At 42.9% G+C, this 20381-nt stretch overlaps 1 protein-coding gene across 1 annotated transcript in view; it reads right to left on the bottom strand.

The window, feature by feature from the left end:
* Nucleotides 1-20381, bottom strand: part of LOC311115735 (neurobeachin-like) — a gene marked incomplete at both ends in the record, with an annotated part of 55656 nt that overhangs the window by 9650 nt on the left and 25625 nt on the right. The window contains 3 exons of the mRNA XM_084190884.1: nt 610-705; nt 9389-9412; nt 16059-16212. Of these exons, the coding sequence (XP_084047010.1) occupies nt 610-705; nt 9389-9412; nt 16059-16212 (274 nt within the window). The remainder of the gene's footprint in view (nt 1-609; nt 706-9388; nt 9413-16058; nt 16213-20381) is intronic.

Here is a 20381-nt window from a genome sequence, read left to right on the forward strand (position 1 = left end):
GCAGTGGGGGGATAGTGGATAGGTCTGTTTGGGGTAGCAGTGGGGGGGATAGTGGATAGGTCTGTTTGGGGTAGCAGTGGGGGGATAGTGGATAGGTCTGTTTGGGGTAGCAGTGGGGGGATAGTGGATAGGTCTGTTTGGGGTAGCAGTGGGGGGGATAGTGGATAGGTCTGTTTGGGGTAGCAGTGGGGGGATAGTGGATAGGTCTGTTTGGGGTAGCAGTGGGGGGGATAGTGACACAGTGCTGGAAGCACCTTATGGTACATGGGAACGGAACAGTAGCAGTGACAGCCAGCCAGAGATGTAGATACATAAAGTTCTGAAACACGTCAGCCATGTTGGCACCAAGTGTTCCTGGATAATGTGATTGCGGCCATTGACATTCTAAATCGCAAAAACTCTGTGTACTGCATCAATGGCTTCGGGAGTAGGGGAGGGGAACAAGAGAGAGGGGGAGTGAGACACACACGCTAGCCTTGCATGCCAGGCTCCTGAGCTCTCCTTAGCTTCCTAAGAGGGCTGCTGAAGGACTAAACAGTGAGGGCAAGGTGTTTGGGTTGGTGCTCATATAATATCACAGGTTCGGATTTGGGTTGGTACGCTACGCACCTCTCCCCCTGTCCCTCCACCTCCTGGGACAGGGGCCACCTCCTCACCCTTTGACCCCTTCTGGGGGTCGACGACTCCTCCATCTCCTCTCTCCTTCTTTAGGTTCCACACAGAGATGAGAAGGCTTTCACTATCTCTCTATATGTCTTTCTCCCTCCATGTCTCTGTGATCTCTCTCTATATCTATATCTCTTGCTATGTCTCTGTGATCTCTCTCTATATCTATATCTCTTGCTATGTCTCTGTGATCTCTCTCTCTCTCTCTCTCTCTCCATGTCTATGTGATCTCTATATCTCTGTGATCTCTCTCTATCTCTCTCTGTGATCTCTCTCTATATCTATCTCTCTCTATACAGTGCCTTCGGAAAGTATTTAGACCCCTTGACTATTTTCACATTTTGTTACTTTACAGCCTTATTCTAAAATTGATTAAATATTTTTTTTACTCATCAATCTACACCCAATACCCCATAATGGCAAAAGCAAAAACAGGTTTTTTGAAATTTTGCAAATGTATAAAAAAATAAATAAATGGAAATATCACATTTACATAAGTATTCAGACACTTTGCTATGAGACTCGAAATTGAGCTCAGGCACATCCTGTTTCCATTGATCATCCTTGAGATGTTTCTTCAACTTGATTGGAGTCCACCTGTGGTAAATTCAATTGATTGGACATGATTTGGAAAGGCACACACCTGTCTATATAAGGTCCCACAGTTGACAGTGCATGTCAGAGCAAAAAACAAACCATGAGGTGGAAGGAATTGTTCGTAGAGCTCCGAGACAAGATAGTGTCGAGGCACAGATCTGGGGAAGGGGACCAAAAAAAATCTGCAACATTGAAGGTCCCCAATCAACTCCATCATTCTTAAATGTCACCTTGGCGTGACCCTGGACAACACCCTGTCGTTCTCCGCTAACATCAAGGCGGTGACCCGATCCTGTAGGTTCATGCTCTACAACATTCGGAGAGTACAACCCTGCCTTACACAGGAAGCGGCACAGGTCCTAATCCAGGCACTTGTCATCTCCCGTCTGGATTACTGCAACTCGCTGTTGGCTGGGCTCCCTGCCTGTGCCATTAAACCCCTACAACTCATCCAGAATGCCGCAGCCCATCTGGTGTTCAACCTTCCCAAGTTCTCTCACGTCACCCCGCTCCTCCGCACACTCCACTGGCTTCCAGTTGAAGCTCGCATCTGCTACAAGACCATGGTGCTTGCCTACGGAGCTGTGAGGGGAACGGCACCTCCGTACCTTCAGGCTCTGATCCTACACCCAAACGAGGGCATTGCGTTCATCCACCTCTGGCCTGCTGGCTCCCCTACCTCTGCGGAAGCACAGTTCCCACTCAGCCCAGTCAAAACTGTTCGCTGCTCTGGCACCCCAATGGTGGAACAAGCTCCCTCACGACGCCAGGACAGCGGAGTCACTCACCACCTTCCGGAGACATTTGAAACCCCACCTCTTTAAGGAATACCTGGGATAGGATAAAGTAATCCTTCTACCCCCCCCCCCCCCCCCCAAAAAAAAAAAAAAAAAAAAAACATTGTAAAGTGGTTATCCCACTGGCTATAAGGTGAATGCACCAATTTGTAAGTCGCTGGATAAGAGCGTCTGCTAAATGACGTAAATGTAAATGTAAATGTTAAATAGAAGAAGTTTGGAACCACCAAGACTCTTCCTAGAGCTGGCCGCCCGGCAAAACTGAGCAATCAGGGTAGAAGGGCCTTGGTCAGGGAGGTGACCAAAAACCAATGGTCACTCTGACAGAGCTCCAGAGTTCCTCTGTGGAAATGGGAGAACCTTTGAGAAGGACAACCATCTATGCAGCACTCTACCAATCAGACCTTTATGGTAGAGTGGCCAGACGGAAGCCACTCCTCAGTTAAAGGCACATGACAGCCCGCTTGGTGTTTGCCAAAAGGCACCTAAAGACTCTCAGACCATGAGAAACAAGATTCTCTGGTCTGATGAAACCAATATTGAACTCTTTGGCCTGAATGCCAAGCGTCACGTCTGGAGGAAACATGGCACCATCCCTACGGTGAAGGATGGTGGTGGCAGCATCATGCTGTGGGGATGTTTATCAGCGGCAGGGACTGGGAGACTAGTCAGGATCGAGGGAAAGATGAACGGAGCAAAGTAGAGAGATCCTTGATGAAAACCTGCTCCAGAGCGCTCAGGACCTCAGACTGGGGCGAAGGTTCACCTTCCAACAAGACAACAACCCTAAGCACACAGCCAAGACAACGCAGGAGTGGCTTCGGGACAAGTCTCTGAATGTCCTTGAGTAGCCCAGCCAGAGCCCGGACTTGATCCCGATCTAACGTCCTGGAGAGACCTGAAAATAGCTGTGCAGCAACGCTCCCCATCCAATCTGACAGAGCTTGAGAGGATTTGCAGAGAAGAATGGGAGAAACTCCCCAAATACAGGGGTGCCGAGCTTGTAGTGTCATATCCAAGAAGACTCAAGGCTGTAATCGCTGCCAAAGGTGCTTCAACAAAGCAGTTAAGGATCTGAATACTTATGTAAATGTTATTTTTTCTGTTTGTATTTATTTATAAATTTGCAAACATTTCTAAAAACCTCTGTTTTGCTTTGCATTGTCTGCAGATTGACGAGGGGAAAAAACGATTTAATACATTTTAGAATAAGGCTGTAACGTAACAAAATGTGGAAAAAGTCAAGGGGGTCTGAATCCTTTCCGAATGCACTGTATCTCTCTAAATCTTTATCTTTCTATATATATATATATATATATATATATATATATATATATATATATATATATATATATCTGTGATCTCTCTATCTCGCTCTATATCTCTATATGTCTCTAGCTATAGATATATACAGTACCAGTCAAAAGTTTGGACACACCTACTCATTCAAGGGTTTTTCTTTATTTGTACTATTTTTTACATTGTAGAATAATAGTGAAGACATCAAAACTATGAAATAACACATATGGAATCATGTAGTAACCAAAACAGTGTTAAACAAATCACTCTAACCCGGACGCTTATAAGAAATCCAGCTATGCCCTACGACGAACCATCAAACAGGCAAAGAGTCAATAGCAGATTAAGATTGAATTGTACTACACCGGCTCCGACGCTCGTCGGATGTGGCAGGGCTTGAAAACCACTATAGACTACAAAGGGAAGCACAGCCGCGAGCTGCCCAGTGACACGAGCCTACCAGACGAGCAAAATCACTTCTATGCTCGCCTCGAGGAAAGCAACACTGAATCATGCATGAGAGCATCAGCTGTTCTGGATGACTATGTGATCACGCTCTCCGTAGCCGATGTGAGTAAGACTTTTAAGCAGGTCAACATTCACAAGCCCGCAGGGCCAGACGGATTACCAGGTCGTGTACTCCAAGCATACGCTGACGAACTGGCAAGTGTCTTGACTGAGTCTGTAATACCAACATGTTTCAAGCAGACCACCATAGTCCCTGTGCCCAAGAACACTAAGATAACCTGCCTAAATGACTACCACCCGTAGAACTGTCTGTAGCCATGAAGTGCTTTGAATGGCTGGTCATGGCTCACATCAACACCATTATCCCAGAAACCCTAGACCCACTCCAATTTGCATACCGCCCCAACAGATCCACAGATGATGCAATCTCTATTGCACTCCACACTGCCCTTTCCCACCTGGACAAGAGGAACACCTACGTGAGAATGCTATTCATTGACCACAGGTCAGCGTTCAACACCATAGGGCCCACAAAGCTCATCACTAAGCTAGGGACCCTGGGACTAAACACCTCCCTCTGCAACTGGATCCTGGACTTCCTGACGGGCTGCCCCCAGGTGGTAAGGGTAGGTAACAACACATCTGCCAAGCTGATCCTCAACACGGGGGCCCCTCAGGGGTGGTGCTCAGTCCCCTCCTGTACTCCCTGTTCACCCACGACTGCATGGCCAGGCACGACTCCAACACCATCATTAAGTTTGCAGACGACATAACATTGGTAGGCCTGATCACCGACAATGATGAGACAGCCTATAGGGTGGAGGTCAGAGACCTGGCCGTGTGGTGCCAGGATAACAACCTCTCCCTCAACGTGATCAAGACAAAGGAGATGATTGTGGACTACAGGAAAAAAAAGAGGACTGAGCACACCCCCATTCTCATCGACGGGGCTGTAGTGGAACAGGTTGAGAGCTTCAAGTTCCTTGGTGTCCACATCACCAATGAACTATCATGGTCCCGTGTAGCTCAGTTGGTAGAGCATGGCGCTTGCAACGCCAGGGTTGTGGGTTCGTTTCCCACGGGGGGCCATTATGAAAAATATATGCACTCACTAACTGTAAGTCGCTCTGGATAAGAGCGTCTGCTAAATGACTAAAATGTAAAATGTCCAAGCACACCAAGACAGTCGTGAAGAGGGCACGACAAGCCTATTCCCCTTCAGGAGACTGAAAAGATTTGGCATGGGTCCTCAGATCCTCATAAAGTTCTTCAGCTGCACCATCGAGGGCATCCTGACTGGTTGCATCACCGCCTGGTATGGCAACTGCTCGGCCTCCGACCGCAAGGCACTACATCACTGGGGCCAAGCTTCCTGCCATCCAGGACCTCTATACCAGGCGATGTCAGAGGAAGGCCCTAAAAATTGTCAATGACTCCAGCCACCCTAGTCATAGACTGTTCTCTCTGCTACCGCACAGCAAGCGGTACCGGAGCGCCAAGTCTAGGTCCAAAAGACTTCTCAACAGCTTCTACCCCCAAGACTCCTGAACAGTCATAGCTCCCCAGACTATTTGCATTCCCCCCCCCCCCCCCCCCCCCTCCCACACACTCACCACCTCTTTTGCACTGCTGCTACTCTGTTTATTATATATGCATAGTCACTTTAACTCCACCCACATGTACATATTACCTGAATTACCTCGACTAAACGGTGCCCCTGCACATTGACTCTGTACCGGTGCCCCCTGTATATAGCCTCCCTACTGTTGTTTTATTTTACTGCTGCTCTTTAATGATTTGCTATTTTTATTTTTTACTTATGTATTTTTTACTTAACACTTTTTTTTTTTTTTTCTTAAAGCTGCATTGTTGGTTAAGGGCTTGTAAGTAAGCATTTCACTGTAAGGTCTACACCTGTTGTATTCTGTGTATTTAGCAAATAACATTTGATTTGATTTGAAAATATATTTTATATTTCAGATTCTTCAAATTGCCTTGATGACAGCTTTGCACACTCTTGGCATTCTCTCAACCAACTTCATGAAGTAGTCATCTGGAATGCATTTCAATTAACAGGTGTGCCTTCTTAAAAGTTAATTTGTGGAATTTCTTTCCTTCTTAATGCGTTTGAGCCAATCAGTTGTGTTGTGACAAGGTAGTGGGGTATACAGAAGATAGCCCTATTTAGTAAAAGACCAAGTCCATATTATGGCAAGGACAGCTCAAATAAGCAAAGAGAAACGACAGTCCATCATTACATTAGGACATGAAAGTCAGTCAATAAAGAACATTTCAAGAACTTTGAAAGTTTCTTCAAGTGCAATCGCAAAAACCATCAAGCGCTATGATGAAACTGGCTCTCATGAGGACCACCACAGGAATGGAAGACCCAGAGTTACCTCTGCTGCAGAGGATATGTTAATTAGAGTTACCAGCCTCAGAAATTGCATCCCAAATAAATGCTTCACAGTGTTCAAGTAACAGACACATCTCAACATCAACTGTTCAGAGGGGACTGTGTGAATCAGGCCTTCATGGTCGAATTGCTGCAAAGAAACCACTACTAAAGGACACCAATAAGAAGAAGAGACTTGCTTGGGCCAAGAAACACGAGCAATGGACATTAGACCGGTGGAAATGTGTACTTTGGTCTAATGAGTCCAAATTTGAGATTTTTGGTTCCAACTGCTGTGTCTTTGTGAGATGCGGTGTGGGTGAACAGATGATCTCCACATGTGTAGTTCCCACCATAAAGCATGGAGGAGGAGGTGTGATGGTGCTTTGCTGGAGACACTGTCTGTGATTTATTTAGAATTCAAGGCACACTTAACCAGCATGGCTACCATAGCATTCTGCAGCGATACGCCATCCCATCTGGTTTGGGCTTAGTGGAACTATCATTTGTTTTTCAACAGGACAATGACCCAACACACCTCCAGGCTGTGTAAGGGCTATTTTACCAAGAAGGAGAGTGATGGAGTGCTGCATCAGATGACCTGGCCTCCACAATCCCCCGACCTCAACCCAATTGCAATGTTTTGGGATGAGTCGGATGAGTCGGATGGCAGAGTGAAGGTAAAGCAGCAAACAAGTGCTCAGCATATGTGGGAACTCCTTCAAGACTGTTGGAAAAGCATTCCAGGTGAAGCTGGTTGAGAGAATGCCAAGAGTGTGCAAAGCGGTCATCAAGGCAAAGGGTGGCTATTTGAAGAATCTCAAATATAAAATATAATTTGATTTGTTTAACACTTTTTTGGTTACTACATGATTCTATATGTGTTATTTCATAGTTTTGATGTCTTCACTATTATTCTACAATGTAAAAAATAGTAATAATTAAGAAAAACCCTTGAATGAGAATGTGAAGGTGTGTCCAAACGTTTGACTGGTACTGTATATATAAAATCACGATTTTTAAGTAATTAATTTGCATTTTATTGCATGACATAAGTATTTGATACATCAGAAAAGCAGAACTTAATATTTGGTACAGAAACCTTTGTTTGCAATTACAGAGATCCTACATTTCCTGTAGGACTTGACCAGGTTTGCACGCACTGCAGCAGGGATTTTGGCCCACTCCTCCATACGGACCTTCTCCAGATCCTTCAGGTTTCGGGGCTGTCGCTGGGCAATACGGACTTTCAGCTCCCTCCAAACATTTTCTATTGGGTTCAGGTCTGGAGACTGGCTAGGCCACTCCAGGACCTTGAGATGCTTCTTACGGAGCCACTCTTTAGTTGCCCTGGCTGTGTGTTTTGGGTCGTTGTCATGCTGGAAGACCCAGCCACGACCCATCTTCAATGCTCTTACTGAGGGAAGGAGGTTGTTGGCCAAGATCTCATGATACATGGCCCCATCCATCCTCCCCTCAATACGGTGCAGTCGTCCTGTCCCCTTTGCAGAAAAGCATCCCCAAAGAATGATGTTTCCACCTCCATGCTTCATGGTTGGGATGGTGTTATTGGGGTTGTACTCATCCTTCTTCTTCCTCCAAACACGACGAGTGGAGTTTAGACCAAAAAGCTCTATTTTTGTCTCATCAGACCACATGACCTTCTCCCATTCCTCTTCTGGATCATCCAGATGGTCATTGGCAAACTTCAGACGGGCCTGGACATGCGCTGGCTTGAGCAGGGAGACCTTGCGTGCGCTGCAGGATTTTAATCCATGACGGCGTAGTGTGTTACTAATGGTTTTCTTTGAGACTGTGGTCCCAGCTCTCTTCAGGTCATTGACCAGGTCCTGCCGTGTAGTTCTGGGCTGATCCCTCACCTTCCTCATGATCATTGATGCCCCACGAGGTGAGATCTTGCATGGAGCCCCAGACCGAGGGTGATTGACCGTCATCTTGAACTTCTTCCATTTTCTAATAATTGCGCCAACAGTTGTTGGCTTCTCACCAAGCTGCTTGCCTATTGTCCTGTAGCCCATCCCAGCCTTGTGCAGGTCTACAATTTTATCCCTGATGTCCTTACACAGCTCTCTGGTCTTGGCCATTGTGGAGAGGTTGGAGTCTGTTTGATTGAGTGTGTGGACAAGTGTATTTTATACAGGTAACGAGTTCAAACAGGTGCAGTTAATACAGGTAATGAGTGGAGAACAGGAGGGCTTCTTGAAGAAAAACGAACAGGTCTGTGAGAGCCGGAATTCTTACTGGTTGGTAGGTGATCAAATACTTATGTCATGCAATAAAATGATAATTAATTACTTAAAAATCATACAATGTGATTTTCTGGATTTTTGTTTTAGATTCCATCTCTCACAGTTGAAGTGTACCTATGATAAAAATGACAGACCTCTACATGCTTTGTAAGTAGGAAAACCTGCAAAATTGGCAGTGTATCAAATACTTGTTCTCCCCACTGTATATATATATATATATATATATATATATATATATATATATATATATATACATGTATCTATCTCTCTATATCTCTCTCTATACCTCACTATATCAATCTATATCTCTATACATATATATATATATATATATATATATATATATATATATATATATATATATATATATTATATATATATATACACACATATATATATATAAAGATATATATATATATATATATATATATATATATATATACATATAGAGAGAGAGAGAGAGAGAGAGAGAGAGAGAGAGAGAGAGAGAGAGATACATCTATATCTCTATCTATACATGTATCTATCTCTCTTCATATCTCTCTCTTTACATGTATCTATCTCTCGCTCTCCTTATTTAGGTTGGACATAGAGGGGACAAGCTCGGAGAGGAGAAGATAACATCTCTCTCTTTCTCTATTCTTCAATTCATCTTCTCTTTCTTTCTCTATCTCTTTACTGCAATAATGGCTTTGAATAAGTTCTCTCTTTCTCTCTTATGTAACTGAACAGAGAACAGAGATCCACATACATTAACATATACAAGCAGAGACAGTCTAGGAACAGAAGAGTCTAGAATATTAACAATAGAGTTACATTATGGATGTCCAGCAAACGCTACAGCAAACAACAGAGCTAAAGAATATTAGTGAAAATATATCAAGAGAAAGACTCACAGTGTTCGTACTAACCTTAGAACTCTGCAAAAAACAGACAGAAGCAGACGGAGATGAAAGAAAGAAAGAAAGAAAGAAAGAAAGAAAGAAAGAAAGAAAGAAAGAAAGAAAGAAAGAAAGAAAGAAAGAAAGAAAGAAAGAAAGAAAGAAAGAAAGAAAGAAAGAAAGAAAGAAAATGATTAAAACAATGACAGAACTTATCAAATCAAGTCAGAATACTTTCGTTTGTTTGAGAACTCAAGGTTATAAGGCTTTAGCCAAAATACTTCAAAGTTAAGATATAAACCAATGTAGTTGTTGCTGTTGAATATAATGAACAAAAGGAACCAGAGAGGAAGTAGCACTACCAGGTGTTAAACTGAAGATATATTCATAACAAGAGGCGAGTTGAGTGGAAATAAGGATACACGGTCATACAGTGATTTAGTACCCAATGTGAAAAACCACACCAAGGATGGGCTCAATTCCATTTCAATTCCAAAATGTTCTAAAAAGCGTTGACGATAATTGGAATTCCAATGTACTCCCTGATTTGACTGGAATAGACTCAAAATCAGCGTTTCCCAAACTCGGTCCCGAGGACCCCAAGGGGCGGACATTTTGGTTTTTGCCCTAGCACTACACAGCTGATTCAAATCGTCAAAGCTTGATGATGAGTTGATGATTTGAATCAACTGTGTAGTTATAGGGCAAAAACCTAAATGTTCTCCTCTTGGGGTCCCCAGGACCGAGTTTTGGAAACACTGTACTCGATGATGCATGGTCCAGTAACCACTAGATGGATATGGTATAGTAACCACTAGATGGATATGGTATAGTAACCACTAGATGGATATGGTATAGTAACCACTAGATGGATATGGTCCAGTAACCACTAGATGGATATGGTATAGTAACCACTAGATGGATATGGTATAGTAACCACTAGATGGATATGGTATAGTAACCACTAGATGGATATGGTCCAGTAACCACTAGATGGATATGGTACAGTAACCAGTAGATGGATATGGTATAGTAACCACTAGATGGATATGGTATAGTAACCACTAGATGGATATGGTACAGTAACCACTAGATGGATATGGTCCAGTAACCACTAGATGGATATGGTCCAGTAACCACTAGATGGATATGGTCCAGTAACCACTAGATGGATATGGTATAGTTACCACTAGATGGATATGGTATAGTAACCACTAGATGGATATGGTATAGTAACCACTAGATGGATATGGTATAGTAACCACTAGATGGATATGGTATAGAAACCACTAGATGGATATGGTATAGTAACCACTAGATGGATATGGTATAGTAACCACTAGATGGATATGGTCCAGTAACCACTAGATGGATATGGTATAGTAACCACTAGATGGATATGGTATAGTAACCACTAGATGGATATGGTATAGTAACCACTAGATGGATATGGTATAGTAACCACTAGATGGATATGGTATAGTAACCACTAGATGTATATGGTACAGTAACCACTAGATGGATATGGTACAGTAACCACTAGATGGATATGGTACAGTAACCACTAGATGGATATGGTATAGTAACCACTAGATGGATATGGTATAGTAACCACTAGATGGATATGGTATAGTAACCACTAGATGGATATGGTACAGTAACCACTAGATGGATATGGTATAGTTACCACTAGATGGATATGGTATAGTAACCACTAGATGGATATGGTATAGTAACCACTAGATGGATATGGTACAGTAACCACTAGATGGATATGGTACAGTAACCACTAGATGGATATGGTATAGTAACCACTAGATGGATATGGTATAGTAACCACTAGATGGATATGGTATAGTAACCACTAGATGGATATGGTCCAGTAACCACTAGATGGATATGGTATAGTAACCACTAGATGGATATGGTATAGTAACCACTAGATGGATATGGTACAGTAACCACTAGATGGATATGGTATAGTAACCACTAGATGGATATGGTACAGTAACCACTAGATGGATATGGTACAGTAACCACTATATGGATATGGTACAGTAACCACTAGATGGATATGGTACAGTAACCACTAGATGGATATGGTATAGTAACCACTAGATGGATATGGTACAGTAACCACTAGATGGATATGGTCCAGTAACCACTAGATGGATATGGTATAGTAACCACTAGATGGATATGGTATAGTAACCACTAGATGGATATGGTACAGTAACCACTAGATGGATATGGTTTAGTAACCACTAGATGGATATGGTACAGTAACCACTAGATGGATATGGTTTAGTAACCACTAGATGGATATGGTACAGTAACCACTAGATGGATATGGTATAGTAACCACTAGATGGATATGGTATAGTAACCACTAGATGGATATGGTATAGTAACCACTAGATGGATATGGTACAGTAACCACTAGATGGATATGGTACAGTAACCACTAGATGGATATGGTACAGTAACCACTAGATGGATATGGTATAGTAACCACTAGATGGATATGGTCCAGTAACCACTAGATGGATATGGTACAGTAACCACTAGATGGATATGGTATAGTAACCACTAGATGGATATGGTATAGTAACCACTAGATGGATATGGTATAGTAACCACTAGATGGATATGGTACAGTAACCACTAGATGGATATGGTATAGTAACCACTAGATGGATATGGTATAGTAACCACTAGATGGAATTGGTATAGTTACCACTAGATGGATATGGTATAGTAACCACTAGATGGATATGGTATAGTAACCACTAGATGGATATGGTATAGTAACCACTAGATGGATATGGTACAGTAACCACTAGATGGATATGGTCCAGTAACCACTAGATGGATATGGTATAGTAACCACTAGATGGATATGGTATAGTAACCACTAGATGGATATGGTATAGTAACCACTAGATGGATATGGTATAGTAACCACTAGATGGATATGGTACAGTAACCACTAGATGGATATGGTCCAGTAACCACTAGATGGATATGGTATAGTAACCACTAGATGGATATGGTATAGTAACCACTAGATGGATATGGTATAGTAACCACTAGATGGATATGGTATAGTAACCACTAGATGGATATGGTATAGTAACCACTAGATGGATATGGTACAGTAACCACTAGATGGATATGGTTTAGTAACCACTAGATGGATATGGTACAGTAACCACTAGATGGATATGGTATAGTAACCACTAGATGGATATGGTACAGTAACCACTAGATGGATATGGTATAGTAACCACTAGATGGATATGGTATAGTAACCACTAGATGGATATGGTACAGTAACCACTAGATGGATATGGTATAGTAACCACTAGATGGATATGGTATAGTAACCACTAGATGGATATGGTACAGTAACCACTAGATGTATATGGTCCAGTAACCACTAGATGGATATGGTCCAGTAACCACTAGATGGATATGGTCCAGTAACCACTAGATGGATATGGTATAGTAACCACTAGATGGATATGGTACAGTAACCACTAGATGGATATGGTATAGTAACCACTAGATGGATATGGTCCAGTAACCACTAGATGGATATGGTCCAGTAACCACTAGATGGATATGGTCCAGTAACCACTAGATGGATATGGTATAGTAACCACTAGATGGATATGGTACAGTAACCACTAGATGGATATGGTATAGTAACCACTAGATGGATATGGTACAGTAACCACTAGATGGATATGGTATAGTAACCACTAGATGGATATGGTATAGTAACCACTAGATGGATATGGTCCAGTAACCACTAGATGGATATGGTACAGTAACCACTAGATGGATATGGTATAGTAACCACTAGATGGATATGGTATAGTAACCACTAGATGGATATGGTATAGTAACCACTAGATGGATATGGTATAGTAACCACTAGATGGATATGGTATAGTAACCACTAGATGGATATGGTATAGTAACCACTAGATGGATATGGTATAGTAACCACTAGATGTATATGGTCCAGTAACCACTAGATGGATATGGTCCAGTAACCACTAGATGGATATGGTCCAGTAACCACTAGATGGATATGGTATAGTAACCACTAGATGGATATGGTACAGTAACCACTAGATGGATATGGTATAGTAACCACTAGATGGATATGGTACAGTAACCACTAGATGGATATGGTATAGTAACCACTAGATGGATATGGTATAGTAACCACTAGATGGATATGGTCCAGTAACCACTAGATGGATATGGTACAGTAACCACTAGATGGATATGGTATAGTAACCACTAGATGGATATGGTATAGTAACCACTAGATGGATATGGTATAGTAACCACTAGATGGATATGGTATAGTAACCACTAGATGGATATGGTACAGTAACCACTAGATGGATATGGTCCAGTAACCACTAGATGGATATGGTATAGTAACCACTAGATGGATATGGTATAGTAACCACTAGATGGATATGGTACAGTAACCACTAGATGGATATGGTATAGTAACCACTAGATGGATATGGTATAGTAACCACTAGATGGATATGGTATAGTAACCACTAGATGGATATGGTACAGTAACCACTAGATGGATATGGTACAGTAACCACTAGATGGATATGGTATAGTAACCACTAGATGGATATGGTATAGTAACCACTAGATGGATATGGTATAGTAACCAGTAGATGGATATGGTATAGTAACCACTAGATGGATATGGTATAGTAACCACTAGATGGATATGGTATAGTAACCACTAGATGGATATGGTATAGTAACCACTAGATGGATATGGTATAGTAACCACTAGATGGATATGGTATAGTAACCACTAGATGGATATGGTATAGTAACCACTAGATGGATATGGTATAGTAACCACTAGATGGATATGGTATAGTAACCACTAGATGGATATGGTATAGTAACCACTAGATGGATATGGTATAGTAACCACTAGATGGATATGGTATAGTAACCACTAGATGGATATGGTATAGTAACCACTAGATGGATATGGTATAGTAACCACTAGATGGATATGGTATAGTAACCACTAGATGGATATGGTATAGTAACCACTAGATGGATATGGTATAGTAACCACTAGATGGATATGGTATAGTAACCACTAGATGGATATGGTCCAGTAACCACTAGATGGATATGGTATAGTAACCACTAGATGGATATGGTATAGTAACCACTAGATGGATATGGTATAGTAACCACTAGATGGATATGGTATAGTAACCACTAGATGGATATGGTATAGTAACCACTAGATGGATATGGTATAGTAACCACTAGATGGATATGGTATAGTAACCACTAGATGGATATGGTATAGTAACCACTAGATGGATATGGTATAGTAACCACTAGATGGATATGGTATAGTAACCACTAGATGGATATGGTACAGTAACCACTATATGGATATGGTCCAGTAACCACTAGATGGATATGGTACATTAACCACTAGATGGATATGGTATAGTAACCACTAGATGGATATGGTATAGGTATAAATAAGCTGTCCTTCCGTCCTTTCTAGCATGGCCAAGTTGTACCAGCAGGTAGGGAAGGTATATACCACCAGGACACAGGAATCACCAGGGGCCTCATTTGTCAAAGGTGCGTGCGCACAAAAAAACAAAAAAACAACCCACTGTAAACCCAGGAGTGCCTCCTCGTAGGCAATTTAATCGCAGAGCCTATACCAAGGCAGGACATAGAAACACAATCATGTATTGAAAAACGAAATATTGAACATCAATTCGTCTTTTGCATAGAAGTGTTGGCTGTAGGCAGTATTTAGTTTGACTTTTTTTTACTCACTGTAGGCATTTTTCTGTTTGAAAGTCACTGCAAAAAGATGAACACATTCTGCCCACACCTCTACACAAATATGATCAAACTGGCCATTTGCGTTTTTCTTTTATAAACTGTCATGGCCCAGTTCCATCATCTCCAAAACATGCAGCAAATCAGGGTGTTTTTGTTACCATAAAAGGTGAATGGAGGGTGTTTTTGTTACCATAAAAGGTGAATGGAGGGTGTTTTTGTTACCATACAAGGTGAATGGAGGGTGTTTTTGTTACCATAAAAGGTGAATGGAGGGTGTTTTTGTTACCATACAAGGTGAATGGAGGGTGTTTTTGTTACCATAAAAGGTGAATGGAGGGTGTTTTTGTTACCATAAAAGGTGAATGGAGGGTGTTTTTGTTACCATAAAAGGTGAATGGAGGGTGTTTTTGTTACCATAAAAGGTGAATGGAGGGTGTTTTTGTTACCATAAAAGGTGAATGGAGGGTGTTTTTGTTACCATAAAAGGTGAATGGAGGGTGTTTTTGTTACCATACAAGGTGAATGGAGGGTGTTTTCCAGGCTGGGTTCTAATGCTCGTTCACAAGCGCACAAATATAGTATGGTCCTGATTTATCAATGAAAACATGCGTATATGTTGCATACGACAGTTTGATAAATCTCCGTAACATGCTGCGTACGCAAATCCTAGAATCTCCACGTACGCCAGAATTTAGTGAGAAATGTATGCACGTTTGATAAATGAGGCCCCAGGTCTGATCAACATGAGCTGTCCTGCAGTTCCCCTTCCCACCAGAACGGGGCAGCGGTGAGCCACACTTACAGAGGGGGAGGTGGCAGCAGAGAGTAGAGGGAGGATCCCTCCACAGGCGATGATGATGTTGTCCACCATCTGAGAGAGGAGGTGAATGGTGTTGTGGACGAAGATGATGTTCTCGTTGCTGTTCACAAAGTCCATCACGGACTTGGTCGAATGGCTGGAGAGAGGAGAGGAGAGGAGAGGAGAGGAGAGGAGAGGAGAGGAGAGGAGAGGAGAGGAGAGGAGAGGAGAGGAGAGGAGAGGAGAGGAGAGGAGAGGAGAGGAAGCGAGAAGATGGAAAAACAGGAGAGAGGAGAGAGTGAGGGGTTAATAATAAGTTGTTTTACACTAGAGGGATGATTCGTCTGCAGGTTATTTTCTGTCTCATTGTCTGCACCTGCTAGTCATTTTGACCTCATTCTGCACATCCTGGAAGGCATGAATCCACAGAACAACTCTTCCTTCACCCTGGAAGGCATGAGTCCACAGAACAACTCTTCCTTCACCCTGGAAGGCATGAGTCCACAGAACAACTCTTCCTTCACCCTGGAAGGCATGAGTCCACAGAACAACTCTTCCTTCACCCTGGAAGGCATGAGTCCACAGAACAACTCTTCCTTCACCCTGGAAGGCATGAGTCCACAGAACAACTCTTCCTTACACCCTGGAAGGCATGAATCCACAGAACAACTCTTCCTTCACCCTGGAAGGCATGAGTCCACAGAACAACTCTTCCTTCATCCTGGAAGGCATGAGTCCACAGAACAACTCTTCCTTCACCCTGGAAGGCATGAGTCCACAGAACAACTCTTCCTTCACCCTGGAAGGCATGAGTCCACAGAACAACTCTTCCTTACACCCTGGAAGGCATGAGTCCACAGAACAACTCTTCCTTCACCCTGGAAGGCATGAGTCCACAGAACAACTCTTCCTTCACCCTGGAAGGCATGAGTCCACAGAACAACTCTTCCTTCACCCTGGAAGGCATGAGTCCACAGAACAACTCTTCCTTACACCCTGGAAGGCATGAGTCCACAGAACAACTCTTCCTTACACCCTGGAAGGCATTAGTCCACAGAACAACTCTTCCTTACACCCTGGAAGGCATGAGTCCACAGAACAACTCTTCCTTCACCCTGGAAGGCATGAGTCCACAGAACAACTCTTCCTTCACCCTGGAAGGCATGAGTCCACAGAACAACTCTTCCTTCACCCTGGAAGGCATGAGTCCACAGAACAACTCTTCCTTCACCCTGGAAGGCATGAGTCCACAGAACAACTCTTCCTTCACCCTGGAAGGCATGAGTCCACAGAACAACTCTTCCTTACACCCTGGAAGGCATTAGTCCACAGAACAACTCTTCCTTCACCCTGGAAGGCATGAGTCCACAGAACAACTCTTCCTTCACCCTGGAAGGCATGAGTCCACAGAACAACTCTTCCTTCACCCTGGAAGGCATGAGTCCACAGAACAACTCTTCCTTACACCCTGGAAGGCATGAATCCACAGAACAACTCTTCCTTCACCCTGGAAGGCATGAGTCCACAGAACAACTCTTCCTTCATCCTGGAAGGCATGAGTCCACAGAACAACTCTTCCTTCACCCTGGAAGGCATGAGTCCACAGAACAACTCTTCCTTCACCCTGGAAGGCATGAGTCCACAGAACAACTCTTCCTTACACCCTGGAAGGCATGAGTCCACAGAACAACTCTTCCTTCACCCTGGAAGGCATGAGTCCACAGAACAACTCTTCCTTCACCCTGGAAGGCATGAGTCCACAGAACAACTCTTCCTTCACCCTGGAAGGCATGAGTCCACAGAACAACTCTTCCTTACACCCTGGAAGGCATGAGTCCACAGAACAACTCTTCCTTCACCCTGGAAGGCATGAGTCCACAGAACAACTCTTCCTTCACCCTGGAAGGCATGAGTCCACAGAACAACTCTTCCTTCACCCTGGAAGGCATGAGTCCACAGAACAACTCTTCCTTCACCCTGGAAGGCATGAGTCCACAGAACAACTCTTCCTTACACCCTGGAAGGCATGAGTCCACAGAACAACTCTTCCTTCACCCTGGAAGGCATGAGTCCACAGAACAACTCTTCCTTCACCCTGGAAGGCATGAGTCCACAGAACAACTCTTCCTTCACCCTGGAAGGCATGAGTCCACAGAACAACTCTTCCTTACACCCTGGAAGGCATGAGTCCACAGAACAACTCTTCCTTCACCCTGGAAGGCATGAGTCCACAGAACAACTCTTCCTTCACCCTGGAAGGCATGAGTCCACAGAACAACTCTGCCTTACACCCTGGAAGGCATGAGTCCACAGAACAACTCTTCCTTCACCCTGGAAGGCATGAGTCCACAGAACAACTCTTCCTTCACCCTGGAAGGCATGAGTCCACAGAACAACTCTTCCTTCACCCTGGAAGGCATGAGTCCACAGAACAACTCTTCCTTCACCCTGGAAGGCATGAGTCCACAGAACAACTCTTCCTTCACCCTGGAAGGCATGAGTCCACAGAACAACTCTTCCTTCACCCTGGAAGGCATGAGTCCACAGAACAACTCTTCCTTCACCCTGGAAGGCATGAGTCCACAGAACAACTCTTCCTTCACCCTGGAAGGCATGAGTCCACAGAACAACTCTTCCTTACACCCTGGAAGGCATGAGTCCACAGAACAACTCTGCCTTACACCCTGGAAGGCATTAGTCCACAGAACAACACTTTTTTTTACAAACAACTTTCATCGAGCTTCCATTATTCCCTCTGAAAGAGTGTCTGCTGAGAATATATTTACATATAATATATTATAATTTATTTAGCAAATTTAGTTGGTTTTCATTTCATGTATCTTGACCTAGTTAATTTGACTAGTTAATTTGACCTAGTTAATTTGACTAGTTAATTTGACTAGTTCATTTTAAAATACTTATTTCCCTCATTAAAATGCAAATCAATTTATAACATGTGTTTTTCTGGATTGTTATTCTGTCTCTCACTGTTCAAATAAACCTACTATTAAAATTATAGACTGATCATTTCTTTGTCAGTGGGCAAACGTACAAAATCAGCAGGGGATCAAATACTTTTTTCCCTCACTGTATAACATGTATTGACTCAGGGGTGTGAATACTTACGTAAATGAGCTATTACATTTATTTATTTTTTTCACAAAATGTGCAAACACGTAAAGAAACATGTTTTCACTGTAATTATGGGGTATTGTGTGTAGATTGGTAAAAAAAATATATATATATATATATTATCCATTTTCAATTCAGGCTGTGACAACAAAATATGGAATAAGTCAAGGGATATGAAAACTTTCTGAAGGCACTGTATATAATGTATACAGTTATGAGATATTTTTGTCAGATGTTACTATGGTATACTGAAGTATAATTACAAGCATTCCATAAGTGTCAAAGGCTTTTATTGACAATTACATTAAGTTTATGCAAAGAGTCAATATTTGCAGTGTTGACCCTTCTTTTTCAAGACCTCTGCAATCCGCCCTGGCATGCTGTCAATTAACTTCTGGGCCACATCCTGACTGACGGCAGTCCATTCTTGCATAATCAATGCTTGGAGTTTGTGGGTTTTTGTTTGTACACCCGCCTCTTGAGGATCGACCACAAGTTCTCAATGGGATTAAGGTCTGTGGAGTTTCCTGGCCATGAACCCAACATTTTGATGATTTGTTCCCCGAGCCACTTAGTTATCACTTTTGCCTTATGGCAAGGTGCTCCATCATGCTAGAAAAGGCATTGTTCATCACCAAACTGTTCTTGGATGGTTGGGAGAAGTTGCTCTCTGAGGATGTGTTGGTACCATTCTTTATTCATGGCTGTGTTCTTAGGTAAAATTGTGAGTGAGCCCACTCCCTTGGCTGAGAAGCAACCCCACACATGAATGGTCTCAGGATGCTTTACTGTTGGCATGACACAGGACTGATGGTAGCGCTCACCTTGTCTTCTCCGGACAAGGTGTTTTCCGGATGCCCCAAACAATCGGAAAGGGGATTCATCAGAGAAAATTACTTTACCCCAGTCCTCAGCAGTCCAATTCCTGTACCTTTTGCAGAATACCAGTCTGTCCCTGATGTTTTTCCTGGAGAGAAGTGGCTTCTTTGCTGCCCTTCTTGACACCAGGCCATCCTCCAAAAGTCTTCGCCTCACTGTGCGTGCAGATGCACTCACACCTGCCTGCTGCCATTCCTGAGCAAGCTCTGCACTGGTGGTGCCCCGATCCCGCAGCTGAATCAACTTTAGGAGATGGTCCTGGCACCTGCTGGACTTTCTTGGGTGCCCTGATGCCTTCTTCACAACAATTGAACA

The sequence above is a fragment of the Coregonus lavaretus genome (genome assembly GCF_964263955.1).
Source record: "Coregonus lavaretus genome assembly, contig: HAP1_SCAFFOLD_3958, whole genome shotgun sequence".
Classification (NCBI taxonomy): domain Eukaryota; kingdom Metazoa; phylum Chordata; class Actinopteri; order Salmoniformes; family Salmonidae; genus Coregonus; species Coregonus lavaretus.